The 14,805-nt window shown below is 32.6% G+C and overlaps 1 protein-coding gene across 6 annotated transcripts in view; it reads left to right on the top strand.

The window, feature by feature from the left end:
• The window catches only part of SIPA1L1 (signal induced proliferation associated 1 like 1), a 290,775-nt gene that overhangs the window by 176,312 nt on the left and 99,658 nt on the right, over positions 1–14,805 (top strand). For all 6 annotated transcript variants that reach the window (XM_051977675.1, XM_051977676.1, XM_051977674.1 and 3 more), the window contains one exon: positions 13,567–13,741. In XM_051977675.1, the coding sequence (XP_051833635.1) occupies positions 13,567–13,741 (175 nt within the window). The remainder of the gene's footprint in view (positions 1–13,566; positions 13,742–14,805) is intronic.

Here is a 14,805-nt window from a genome sequence, read left to right as displayed (position 1 = left end):
AGTAACAGCAAACAAGAACAAAAGCTTGCTTTTAAAGACTTACGTGTGTCTTAGATTTGTTAGAAAAGGAGGAGAGCATTACATATTACATTACTCCCATAACTGGGAGTGAGAATCATTTCTGCTTCAAGGCAATCTGATATCTATTAGAATTTAGAAAATTATGTTGAACCAAAATGCTATATTGTAGACAGCATAAAAAGTTGCTGTAAATAAAATTCTCTCAAACTTGTTGCATATAAGATTATTAATTCCTCCATGCCACAAAAATCAATAGTTTTTTCAACTGTGAGGAACCTTGTTGACAGTCCAGTATAAATTCAACCAGTTTGTTGTGGATGATGAGAATCGGGAATAACATAGATAAATAATATTCCATTATGTCATTTGATCTCTAATCTTATCAAATGTGGAGGTGGTTTTGCTTTTAACACATGATTAGCCTTCTTCCTTTCTGCTAATACACCTTCTGGCTGATATAGTTTATGCTACTTTGGTGCATGTGATTCATCATTTTTACTATGTTACAGTATATTTCCATTGTGTTTTGGTTGACCCAAAATTTGGATCTTATAATATTTACTACTCAAGTGTCATTCTAAAAAAAATAATTTCTTTCTTTTTCAGAAGAAGCTTGAGATCACTTTAAGTATTGCAACATTTTTCCTAAACATAAATCTACCCCATTTTGTCTCCTTAGTTTAGAGCACAGTTCACTGCAGATTTTCATCATCCACTCATGGTATATTTACTGATGGACCAGCTTAACAAGCTCTCTGTCCCTTAGCATATCATCATATAGTCAGTGGGCATTCTTTTTCTTCTTGGCCCTTGTAGATTGTTAGGCCAAACTCTTGAGAGATTTTAGATCTCATTTAATAGCCCTTGCAGTGACTTGTGACTTTTTCAGAACTTTATTGCCATCAATTAGGGATTGCTGTTCATTTGGACTCTCTTAATGATAGTGACAAACAGAAGTGATATGCATAAATTTCTGTTTTCTGTCTTGCTTGATATTAATAACCTAAGTTTCATCAAACAGAGTTATCCCTTTGGTTGATCAGATTACTTCCCAAATTATCACCATAGGCATAGAAGACAATGTAGGGAAAGTCAGTGTTTTGTTCTCCTGGGTCTCTCTTTCTTTCTCTCTGACAACGCATATGATAGTCAGCAAACAACAAATAGCAAGAATTAAATGATGGTAGATTGGAGAATATAATTTGTAAAAGCCTGACTGTTCCTTTCCCACATTTTCATCAGTGATACCCTTGACAAATTCTTCATATAACGTGTAAGGGAACCTACGTTGGTTTCTTACATAATCTCACCTTTACCACCTTTGTGACCTTAGGCCTCAGTTTTTTCTTCTGGAAGAAAAGGTAATTAAAGTAGATTGCATTTGTTATCCTTTCCAGCTTAAGATCTAGAATCTTAGACTATTAGTATTTTTTTTTCCCTAATAATTTTGGCATTTTTTTCTCTTTTAGATATTTTAAGACTCTAAATCCTTCAATACCTTAGAAACTGTGGTACCTCTAATCTAAACTATTTTTCTTTGTTTTCTTTAGTACCATTATTACTTTCTCATGCAAATCAATAGAGATAAAGTTTTGACAATTTTTTTTATTTTGTCCATTTGTCATTTCTCCTTTTCAGTCTCAAATATTTCTAGGAATGATAAAGATCTCTTTCAATAAGATTTTTCAATAAGCTCTTAGTAAAATTAATTTTTCACTTTATCATTCTTATTTCCATATGAGCTGAAATTATAGTCATGTTAGTCCTTTTTTCAAATATTCACAATTAACAGTCTTTTAGTTAAGGTAATATTTATATATAGTCTAGAAACTTTGTGACTTCTGTTTCCTTACTCTCACCCATGAACCGGAGAAGTAGAAAAAAGACATGAAAAACTGATGTCAGTTTTGCATTTCATTTTGTTTCAAAGGTTATTGTAACCAAAAGATTTACCCACTAACTGTAGACGAGGCATTCTTAGCTTAGCATGCTTTTCTGCACTTAGCTAACAAAGACACAGAAAGTAGATGCAGTCTGATACTGACACTATACTTAAAACAATTCCAGTGTAGAGAAAAGGAAATGAGCATTTGCTAGATATTGTTTTCTTCTGTAATGGTCTTCTAAAATACAATCAGCAGCATACCAGGACAAGGCTTTGGAGTACTACTTTTATGAAAAAAAAGGTAGATTAGAATTGATAAATACTGCCTAATTTAAGCCAGTAATCCCATATAGCATTACATATATCATTAGGATGGAAGGAATTTTTTTTCCCCACTGACAAGTACAGGTTTCATCTTATATAATGTTATATCCACTTCAATTTAAAAATTTAAAAAAAAAATGGTGCTTTACATCAGTTCCTTACCTGCTTCCTTTGTTAGTTCTTATTTTTAAATCTAATTATAATGATATTTGCTATATTGTGGGTAATGCATAAAAGAGTAGCAACATTTTTAAAACTCAAATGTTGATGCTTTTAATTAGGGAAATTACCCCTTAATTTGTGAACATTTAGATATTTGAATATACTAATCCAGTTTCTTTTCTTAAATAATGATTATTAAATATAATGTCACAATTAAATATAAAGTCATAAGAAAATACTTGGAACATAGCAAGTGCTTAATGAGTTTTTGTTGGAATATTAGACATCATATAGAAACAAACCAAGGTTTTATTGAAGGCTATCAATATGAAAAGGCAATATAAAGTGATAATACAAAAAAATATTATCCACTATTAGAAGAAGCATTATGTTCAGAACCACAGAGATTTTAATACTACTCTATTTTTGTTGCGTTTTAGTTGTATACAACTTTTTGTGGCCATATTTGGGATTTTCTTGGCAAAAATCTTGGAGTTGTCTCTTATTTCTTCTCTAGCTAATTTTACACATGAAGAAATTAAGACAAATAGAGTCAGGTAACTTTTCCAGGTTTACCCTACTAGTAAGTATCTGAAGCCAGATTTGAACTGAGGAAGATGAATCTTCCTGACTACAACTGTCTACTACTCCAAATAGCTGCCCAACTACTCTGCTTAGACAGTTCAACTTAATAAGTATTCATTAAGTTCCTTCTCCATTCCAGAAACTGCATACTTACACAGGATGTAAAAATAAAATCAGAATAGTTCCTGCTTTCAAGGAATTTATATTCTATTAAATGGATCTTAGTTTTTCATTTCAGATTATGATATTACATTCTAAGCATTATATATGAGAGAACTTATAGAAAAGCTGGAGCACAGTCAAAGGAAGAGTGGCAAGGTTTTTGTAGAGACATGAAATCTTAGCTGGGGGAAAATAGGACCCTGGAAGGGTCAGTACATTATTGTTATCTTCAAACCTATAGCATTAATTACAATGGCTCCTTATCACCTCTAGAATCAAATATAAAATCTTGTTTGGCATCCAAAACCCTTTATAACCTGGTCCCCTCCTTTCATTAAAGTCTTTTATCTTTCTTCCTCTCCATTTTTCCTACCTCTTTGATCATGACACTAGCCTCCTTGCCATGTATTTAATTTTCAACATAAGATGACAAGACAGTCACCAGCTGCATGATTTCAAAATGAAACAAGTCCCATGGCATCAAAGCTATCCCCTTGGCCCTCCTGTTCTACTGGACTAATCATTAATGAAACAGAAGGAAAACAGAATTCTTAAGTACCAACATGCTGAACTGGGTGACCTGAATCAGGGACAGGAAGGTTTTATGTTATGAGAAAACCAAATGCTATAAAAATTAATTGGACAGCCTCAGGCAGTGAGCTATAGAGGCTCGGCTTATGCAAAATTGAGAAAACCCCTATTTTTCCTTTGTATGTTACCTCTGTTCTTGTCTTCTACTCCCAGAGGGTAAATAAAATTTATATCAACCAATATAAAAAGCAGATAAGACTTTTTGCCACATTTCTTTACTATCAAGTCATGATAAAGGTAGGGTTTGGTATAGATTAGGGAAAAGAATTCCAGAAAATGTTCAGTCCTAGAGCAGAAGAGACTATAGAGATAGGCATGTGTGCACACATGCACACCCACGAACATTGCGAGGAAAGTAAGAAATCCTTTTTTATTTTAAGGTTTATAATAGGTATATTTGTGGTTATCTTTAGGGGAAATGCAGGATCTTTCTGGGCTCCAGGTTTTATGAGCTCCCTTTTCTTTCCAACTACTTGTTTCAGTTTCCTAGAATAGCCATGTTTCAGAGTGAGAAAGAGAGAGGTTTTATTTCATTGGCTAAATGGGGCATAGTTTGCCATCCTTCCTAGCCAGTTGTCACAGTACAGCTTCAACTTCCTATTCCTTCCTTCATTCTATTTGTGTTTTTCCTAATTGGGCTGCTTTTTTCTATTCCCCTATTTCCATGTTTTCACAGAGACTCATCCCCTTGTGGAGGACAACTTTCTTGAATTGATGTAACTGTAGGTATGTCCTGTCCCTTTAACAACATATGAGACAGAGACTGTTTTTCATTTTATCTTTGCAACCCTTCATTTTAACTCAGGATCTAGTAGATCTTTAACAAATAGTTGTTGAATTCTTAAAATGTGACTTTTTTTCTTTTGTTGCTAAAATTTTTCTTACCTTTTTAAGTTTTTGTTTGAGTAGTTCTTCCACAAAGCATTTTCTAGTCCCTCTTAGTCCTTTTTTTCCCTATAATTTCACATCATTTTATTGTTCTTGCCCCCTCATACTCTACCTTATGTAGTTAGATTTTTTTCTGTGCATATTTCGTCTTCTTTAGTATACCTTATTGTCCTTGATAGCCAGATTTAGACACTGAATATGTTTTGCATTTGTAGCACCTATATTAAGGTTTTGGATAAAGAAGGTGCTTAGTGGCCTTTTTTTGAAATGAAGTGATCACATAGGAGAACCTGTGGGAAGCAATATGCTGTTACAGGTTTAGGCCTACATGTAACAATATGTGTGAAAGAGTTTTTTAAAAAGATGGGAAAAGGAGCAACTAAAATGGATGAGATATAATAAGGAATAGAGCACCGTAAAGGAAAAATGGGATGATGGCTGCCTTTTTTTTTTAATCAAGAAATTTTGATTAACTTTTATTTACTCAAGTAAAATACAAATAAAAGTAGAATTTATTAATTTCCAAAATAGGAAATTAGTTAAACTTTTCTTTATTATCCATTGTCAATTAGGCAGGGATGATTTCTACCAAATATTGGTATATAGAAAAACTTAGATATTTAAAAATATTTATTTTTAATTAATACAAGATCATAATTAAATCATAATGCTGTGCTTGGAATAATGAAAATGTGAAATCTAAGGATTGCTTTACTAGGTTAATTTTGACTTTTTTTTTTTTTTGATACCTTATTTGTTATGGAAGAGATTCTTATTATGGAATTCAAGATGCAGAAGTTCTTAACTTGGGAGAGCCTATAAGCATTAATCCAATTAGATGGAGATGTTTGTGACTAAAATATTTTGGTGATAGATTTTTTTTGTTTTTTTGACTCTATCAAGAAATGTGCTTTGCATACGTGAAGAGAGTGAAAGTCAAATAATACCAGTATATCATTATAGCAGATATGTCAGGAAAGTAGAGACTTTTTCAAGTATTATTGACAGAATGGAATGTTTTCAGAAGAGGGTTTTGTTTCCAATAGTAACACATGGAGAGCATATAATTGGTTTTCCTTACATTGCCAGCCAATAAAGGAGTAAGCATATATTCATGTAATTTGCCACTAGTTACAAATTATGGATCCTATCTATGGATTAATCTGATTTTTGTGTTTGTGTGTGTGTGTGTGTGTGTGTGTGTGTGTGCGTGCATGTGTGTGTGTGTGTGGTTACTTTCAAACTTTTTTATTATAGTATCTTATTTTTCCAAATATCTACAAAGATAGTTTTAAAAATTCATCTTTGCAAAACCTTGTCTCCAAATTTTCCTCTTTCTCTCCCTTATCTCCTTCTCCCTAAGATAGCAAGCAGTTTGCTATGGGCTAAAATGAGTAATTCTTCCAAATATGCTTCTATATTTAATCATACTGTGCAAGAAAAATGAGATTAAAAAAAAAAAAACATGAGAAAGAAAAAACAAGCAACAAAAACAAAAAAGGTGAAAATACCGTGCTTTGAGTCTTACTCAATTTCCATAGTTCTCTCTCTGAATGCAGATGGCTCTTTCTATCCCAAATCTATTGGAATTACTTTGAATATATCATTGTTAAAAGAGTTGTTGATCATCACACAATCTTGTTGTTCCAAATACTCTCCTTCTCGCTCTTTGCTAATATTTTATTTAAGATTTTTACATCAATATTCATTAGAGAAATTGAACTATGATTTTCTTTCTCTGTTTTCAAGCGACCTGGTTTAGGAATCAGTACTATGTGTCATAAAAGGAATCTCCTTTTGAAATCTGTAAAAAATTATATCTCTCTCAAGTTTTTTACTCAAGAAGAGAAGTAAGTTATCTTCTGTCTTGTCTTTTATTTTTCCTGGAACAAACTTGTGACTCATTGTTAGAGGAAACTGAATTGGATGAGGAGAGAAGAACCTTTTTTTGGGGGGCTAGTATTTTATAATGTATAATGTTGGAAAACTCCTGAGAGGTTAATTGAATAACCTAGAATCACATCTCTAATATATGTCAAAAGCAGAATATGACGCTGATTCTATTGATTGTCATACTTCCTTTTATTATTTTTTTTAAATATGCTTCCTGAAAACACAATATTTTTCTGCCCTTTTTTGGGGGGGGAGGTTATGGTCAATGTTGATTTCTTATTCCTTTTCCTGGAATCTAATTAATTGATCCTTCACAGTTCTTTGAATGTATTTTATGTGCCACAATTGTGCGAGATGATATGGGTGAGCATGTATCCTTTATGGGTTATTTCTGGCATTACTGCAACATTTGTAATTGGAAGGTTTGGATTTTAATCCTACTAGTACTTGTATAATTTTATACAAATTACTAATGCCTGACCTCAAGATTTAACTTAATACTGTACTTTTCAGATATGATTCTTTTATTTTCCACTTAAATATGAAATTTGGAAAGAGATGCCATTAAATGAATCTGAATTTACATTTATTTCCTTTGCATCATACCAAAGACTGAAAAAAAGAAATGTTTTTAAAAATATTATTTTACAGACATCTGTGTCAAATATTTTCTGTTTCAATGCCCTCCTTTCCTTCAAATATATCTTCTATTAAAAGCAACCACAGTTTTTCTAGGTGCTCTTGCTCAGGATAAATTATCTAATAGACACATTTTTCTTCTTGACACTGAAATTGTTCAAGTCACCTTGTCACTTTCTTTGCAGGGTAATTCATCTACGAGAATTAGTTAAGGGACCTGTCATACATGTAAGGAGCATAGCAGTGTGAAATATTGTCACTAAAATACTGTGATTTTTATTTTATTTTACTTTTACTACTTATATGTATGTGTTTTTAAAATTGTATGAAATAGAAAAATTCTGTCAAAAATAACTAAAAATCAAATAGAGAAAAACTGGAGTCAGTCAGCAGTTATCAAGCAATTTTTAAGCATCTACTATGTTCTAGACACTGCTATGTGCTGAGAATTAAGGTAACATGAACTGACCTGCCAATAAAATTCCATTCCTATGAATTGAAAGTTTCAACTTTATTACATGGTTAGGCTAGTCACATTGTGGAGAGGCATTTCAGCATTGATACATTTGTACATGTCTTCCCTGCCTCTCTGTTGGCCATGCTGGTATACCATTCAACTTGAGAGGGGAGCAGCCAACTTTTCCTTTTCTGACTTTAAGGAAACTATCTCAGAGGTCAATTTAGTCTTGAGAATGCCTTCTGTGAACTCAGTTTACATAGCTAGCGCTCTGACGAAACGTAACCCAGTCTACATGGCTGACATGTCATATGTCATGATTTTTGTCATAAATACTGTTCCACATCTGTGTTATTCCATCTCCTATTTTTGTGTGTCTGTGTACCTGGTGTGCTATTTCCATGCCTTTATCACATGGAACCTCTAGGCAGTTTTAAGGTTCACTTCAGATACCACCTCTTTTAGGAAGCATTTTTCTGCTTTTCTCCCAACTAGTTCTATTTGTTTATTTTGTCTGTATCTTATCTGTATTTTGCGTATACTTTGACTGAAACGTGTTCTATTCCCTGTAATGTTACAGGTGCTCTTTCAGAGCAAGAATTGAAGTTTTTTTAATATTTATATCTTCCTAGTATATAGTAATTGTTTGGGAATTGACTTACTGAATGATGAGCCTCAGAACTAATTGAACAAAGTTGTTCCTAATGGCTTCAAACCTCAGGGATTATTTACTGAAAACTTAGCAGAGTTACTGTGTTTATTATATAGCTTTCAACCAGTTGCATGACTGAAGATCTCTACTGAATATCACAAAGCCTTCCCATCTCTCTCTCTCTCTCTTTTTTTTTTAAATTAGAGATATCTTTGATATGCATTCTCAAAAAAAATTAATAGATTTTCAAAAGCAGACTTCAGACTCCTTTTTCAAATCAATTATTTTTTTGTCTTCTCCTCTTTTAGATCTCTTGAAAAACATTTCTTTCACTTTTTCAAAACTAGATGAATTCTATTCAGGAGATCTGTGATCTGTCTGTACTTGGTGACGTCTAGCTGGATGTCTTATCTTTAATCTTAAACTGGTTATGTTTTATCCTGCTGGTCTTTTCTACTTTGCAAGAGCAAGTATTTCCTGGCAGAAGCAAGTTTTGAGTCTCTTTGGATTCTTCATTGTGGTAACCATTTTGAGTTAAGCTTCTGTAGGAAATGGTGTATTTCTTTACTTTTATACATTTCTCTTATTTTGTAGCTTGTTTGGGTATGACAAATGGGAGGTCTTGTAATTGCATACTATGTTTTTTACTTGCCTTTATCCTTTTCGAATTTTGCTTTGATTTTAACTTTGTTCCAATGTAATGATAGCTATTTTATTACATGACTTCATGAGTAAATGACCATATGAAAACATTTTCCAAACCACAAATCATATGAAAATGCGAATGAAAGCAATTGGGACCTCAACTCCAAAGGTGACAATAAATTTATATATTTACTGTTAAATAAATAAAATTGCGAAAGGTTGAAGAGCAGATATTTTTAGAGTATACAAAAGGATGGAAAAGTGAATGGTATTTCTAGACCTTAAATTATATGATGAAATCAACAAAACATTTTGCTGCTTATTAAAAATTAGTTAAGTAGGTTGTTGAAATATACTAGATATGCAAAAACAGCTTGTTGAAGTTAATAATAGCCTGATATTCAGTAAACTGATAAATAGAAACTATTTGTGGAACAGTTCAGGATTTGATTTAATTTTCAAGTATGGAAGATAGTCCTTGCAAGAAAAAAAAAAAAACAGAAATAGAAAATGAAGTACTGTTTATCTTCTGAAGGAAGTTTATCTCAATCACAGTAGGGCATAAAGTACAAGAGCCTAGAAAGATAGGTTAGATCCAGTTTGTGAGAGCCTTTTAAGAAGTCACATTGAGAAGTTTGTATTTTATTCTGAAAGAAATATTAAGACAATGAATTTTATAGAGTAAAAGTCTGACATACTCATATGTGTACCTTTGGCGACAAGGTGGGAAATGGAGTGAAGTGGGGAAAGACTTGAGGCAGGGAGACCAATTAGGAGGCTTTTGTAATAATATATATAAGACCATGAACTAATATTGTAATGTGAATGGAGAAATGGTATTAGATTTAGGAGAAGTAATGGAGGTAGAAACAGCAATGATTTGGCAATCATTGTCTATAGTGAGGGTAGACTAAAGAGTCAAGGGTAATGCCAGGGTTACATTAGAAAAACTGTGGTGTTTTTTTTTTTGTTGTTGTTGTTTGTTTGTTTGTTTGTTTTTGATACTTTGTAAGTTTGGGAGATGGGTGGGTTTGAGGAGAAAGAGTAAGAAGTTTATTTTGGGCATTTTGGGATTTAAAAAAAATAATAATTATAACTTTTTATTGACAGAACCCATGCCTGGGTAGTTTTTTTACAACATTATCCCTTGCACTCACTTCTGTTCTGATTTTTCCCCTCACTCCCTTCACCCCCTCCCCTAGATGGCAAGCAATCCTATACATGTTAAATAGGTCACAATAAATACAATATATGTTTGCAGAACCAAACAGTTGCACAGGGAGAATTGGATTCAGAAGGTAAAAGTAATCCAGGAAGAAAAACAAAAATGCAAATAGTTTACATTCATTTCCCCGTGTTCTTTCTTTGGGTGTAGCTGCTTCTGCCCATCCTTGATCAACTGAAACTGAGTTAGATCTTGTCTTTGTCAAAGAAATCCACTTCCATCAGAATACATCCTCATACTGTATTGTTGTTGAGATACATAATGATCTCCTGATTCTGTTCATTTCACTCAGCATCAGTTCATGTAAGTCTCTCCAAGCCTCTCTATATTCATCCTGCTGGTCATTTCTTACAGAACAATAATATTCCATAACATTCATATACCACAATTTACCCAGCCATTTGCCAATTGATGGGCATCCATTCATTTTCCAGTTTCTAGCCACTACAAACAGGGCTGCCATAAACATTTTGGCACATACAGGTCCCTTTCCCTTCTTTAGTATCTCTTTGGGGTATAAGCCCACTAGTAGCACTGCTGGATCAAAGGGTATGCACAGTTTGATAACTTTGGGGGCATAATTCCAGATTGCTCTCCAGAATGGTTGGATTTGTTCACAACTCCACCAACAATGCATCAGTGTCCCCGTTTTCCTGCATCCCCTCCAATATTCATCATTATTTTTTCCTGTCAGCCAATCTGACAGGTGTGTAGTGGTATCTCAGAGTTGTCTTAATTTGCATTTTTCTGATCAGTAGTGATTTGGAACACTTTCATATGAGTGGAAATAGTTTCAATTTCATCATCTGAAAATTGTCTGTTCATATCCTTTGATCATTTATCAATTGGAGAATGGCTTGATTTCTTATAAATTAGAGTCAGTTCTCTATATATTTTGGAAATGAGGCCTTTTTCAGAACCTTTAACTATTAAGATGTTTTCCCAGTTTGTTGCTTCCCTTCTAATCTTATTTGCATTAGTTTTGTTTGTACAAAGGCTTTTTAATTTGATGTAATCAAAATTTTCTATTTTGTGATCAATAATGGTCTCTAGTTCATCTTTGGTCACAAATTTCTTCCTCTTCTACAAGTCTGAGAGATAAACTATCCTATGTTCCTCTAATTTATTTATAATCTTGTTCTTTATGCTTAGGTCATGGACCCATTTTGATCTTATCTTGGTCTATGGTGTTAAGTGTGGGTCCATGCCTAATTTCTGCCATACTAATTTCCAGTTATCCCAGCAGTTTTTGTCAAATAATGAATTCTTATCCTAAAAGTTAGGATTTTTGGCTTTGTCAAACACTAGATTGCTGTAATTAATGATTTTGCCTTGTGAACCTAACCTATTCCACTGATCAACAAATTTATTTCTTAGCCAATACCAAATGGTTTTGGTGACTGCTGCTTTATAATATAGTTTTAGATCTTGATTCTTTTTTCATTAATTCCCTTGAGATTCTGGAACTTTTGTTCTTCCATATGCATTTTGTTGTTGTTTTTTCTAGATTATTAAAATATTTTCTTAGAAGTCTGATTGGTATAGCACTAAATAAATAGATTAGTTTAGGGAGTTTTGTCATCTTTATTATATTCGCTCAGCCTATCCAAGAGCACTTAATATTTTTCCAATTATTTAAATCTAACTTTATTTATGTGGAAAGTGTTTTGTAATTTTGCTCATATAATTCCTGACCTTCCTTTGGTAGATAGTTTCCCAAATATTTTATGCTATCGACAGTTATTTTGAATGGAATTTCTCTTTGTATCTCTTGCTGTTGCATTTTGTTGGTGTTGTATAAAGACGTTGAGGATTTATGAGGATTTATTTTGTATCCTGCAACTTTGCTAAAGTTATGAATTATTTCTAAAAGCTTTTTAGTAGAATCTCTGGGGTTCTTTAGGTATACCATCATATCATCTGTAAAGAGTGATAGTTTGGTTTTCTCGTGGGCATACAGGATTAAAGATGCCTTTGGTACCCTAATTTGAATTTCTAGTATGCAGTAAATGATTTGGAACTAGAGTACTGGGGAGACTGGTATATAAGATAAAAATCTGAAAAACAACTCTGTAAAACTATAATTAAATTCATGGGCGTTTTTGAGGTCACCAGAAGATTGGGAAAGAAAGGGAGGAGAAGCTGCTTTGAAAGATCCATGGTTAGTAGACATGAAACAGATAAAAAAACCAATAATAAGATTGAAGAAGAGGGGTTAGTTGGGTAGGATGAGAACTAGAAAATTAGTGTCACAGAAACCTAGAAAGATAAAAACATCCAAGTGTGCAATACCATAACAATAATTTCATTGCTTTTTTCAGTTTCAAATACTCAGTGGATTATCCATTGGATAGTGATTAAGCAAATTGTGATACTTGAAATTAATGGAATGTTATTATGTTTTACGTAACAATTAATATGAAGAATTCAGAGAAACATGAGAACACAGATGAAAAAACATGAAAAGAAAAAAAAACAAATAATTATATTGATTAGTCTTGACCTCAGGAAGAGTTGAGAAAATATATATTACCCTCTTCCTACACAAATAGGCAACTATGGCTGTTGATATTATGTATATTGTCAGAGAAAGTTGATTTCTTAGTTTTTCTGAACTTTTTTTTTCCTTTTTAAATCTTTGTTACAAGGGAAATCTAATCTTAGTTGGTAGGGAAATTTGAAATGAATGCTGTAAAAACACAGCTTTAGTAAAAAGTAACATAGGTTAAAATTAGATATCTTTAAAAATGCTTGTTCTTTGACAAGTAATTATTTTATTTTAAAGCTTTATCTGACAGCTGACCTTTGGGGGAAATAGGATTCAAACATTTGTGCTGATATTAAGCAGCATATTGATGCCTTAACAATATCTGGGAAAATGAATCCTTTTCTATTTGAAAATTAGGAAGTTGATGGTCAAATGAATATTGAATAAAGATTTTCATTTCAAGGTTCCTTTTTACAAAATGGGCTTTACTTTTGAAAATCTCCTACTTCTACTACTACATCTCCCCACTCCCAAATTCTTCTGGAGAACACAAAACACCTAAATATACACAAATCTTCTATTAAAAAAACTTTTTATTAGCTGCTCTTTGCTTGTGCTGAGAATCCCATTAGCTGGAATCTTCTTAAAGTGCCAGTATCTATTCTAGTGATGTATACTTTTGACATCATGATGGCAGTTTTTATTTATTTTCCTACTCATTTCTATAATACATGAAGACAACTACTGATATGTTTGAAATTCACAGCCCTAATAAGTAAGTTCTCTACTACCCTTATTGGGTTCAAAAATTGAAAAATGGTGTCAAAATACATTAGCTAATTTTTAAACATTTTTCCCTCAGGACCTGGTTAAATAAAAAGAACAACTGAAACAGTTTATTCATATGGAGCATATTTATTTATATGTTTGTTATTGTCTGTTTTCACAGTTAAGCTATCAGTTGAAAGTGGGTATCATGTACTGTAAGTCTGGACAGAGCACTGAAGAAGAGATGTACAACAATGAGTCAGCTGGACCTGCTTTTGAAGAATTCTTACAACTTTTGGGAGAAAGAGTTCGTCTCAAGGGATTTGAGAAGTATCGTGCTCAACTTGATACTAAAAGTAAGAGATGTTTTTATTTTATAAACTTTTAAGTACATTCTGTATGGAAGGCATACTGCTAGGTTTTGAGGAGAGGTGACAAAGAAATTTTAGGTAATATATGGAATTCAGCCTTTTCACAAAATTAATTCTAATATATATTACTAAAAATGCTTATAAAAGAAATATAAACAATGATGTGAGATCCAGGAGTATTGAGAGAGAATGATTGTTACTAACTATTGGTACTTGAAAAAGTTTTGTCAGAGGAAGTCAAATTTGAGGTTGGTTTTATATTTTTAAATTTTCCCTTTAAATGTTTGAAAGAAAAGTGATAGAAAGCTTTATGGGCATGTGAAATGATTTTGCCAAGATATGGAAGCAGGTGAGTGCAGATTAGTAGAACAGTTTTACTGGAATGTGTGAAGGAAATTATATCAGAGGATGCTAAAAGTATTGGGAGTCCCTAAATTGTAGAGAACTTTGAGTGACAAATGAGTTTGAATTTTAGTCACTAAATTTAATTTAATTTTAGAGAGTCACTAAATCATGTTGAATAGAGAGATTACTTGGCATAATATACATAAGTTCCTGTTGGTTTTATAGTGGTAACTGCAATTCTTTCTATGTTTGTTTTATATGTATCTTATTATGTAAACAATTATCACTTAGATTAGAAATCGCTAGGAGTCAGAGGGTCAAGAGCAAAATCAGTTGAGAAATGGTATTCTCTCAACTCTTAAAAAAACTTGAATGGTCATTAGTTCAGCCTGTGGATGTCAAAAACAAGGTAACAGATTTTGCTGAATATATAGTAGAGAGCTCGGAATGGGTCACAAGTAGAAATGTTCATAAAATGATGTAGTTAGTTGTGGTTTGTTGAATTTGTAACCTTTAATTTCTCAATTCTTGTGCTCGCCTACATATCAGCTTTAATATTTTTTGTATTTAATTTTTTAATTGAAATTTATCCTCTAGCCTTTTCCTTCTTGAAATTATCATCAAAGAATTAGAGCATCTTGGAAGAGGAGGGCGTTACAGTGGCTTAATCTCTTATCCCTTACTTCCCAAGGAACTCAACTGTA

Source organism: Antechinus flavipes, chromosome 2 (assembly GCF_016432865.1).
Source record: "Antechinus flavipes isolate AdamAnt ecotype Samford, QLD, Australia chromosome 2, AdamAnt_v2, whole genome shotgun sequence".
Lineage (NCBI taxonomy): Eukaryota > Metazoa > Chordata > Mammalia > Dasyuromorphia > Dasyuridae > Antechinus > Antechinus flavipes.
The sequence above is the reverse complement of the archived record's forward strand: the minus strand, read 5'-3'. Positions and strand labels throughout refer to the sequence as shown.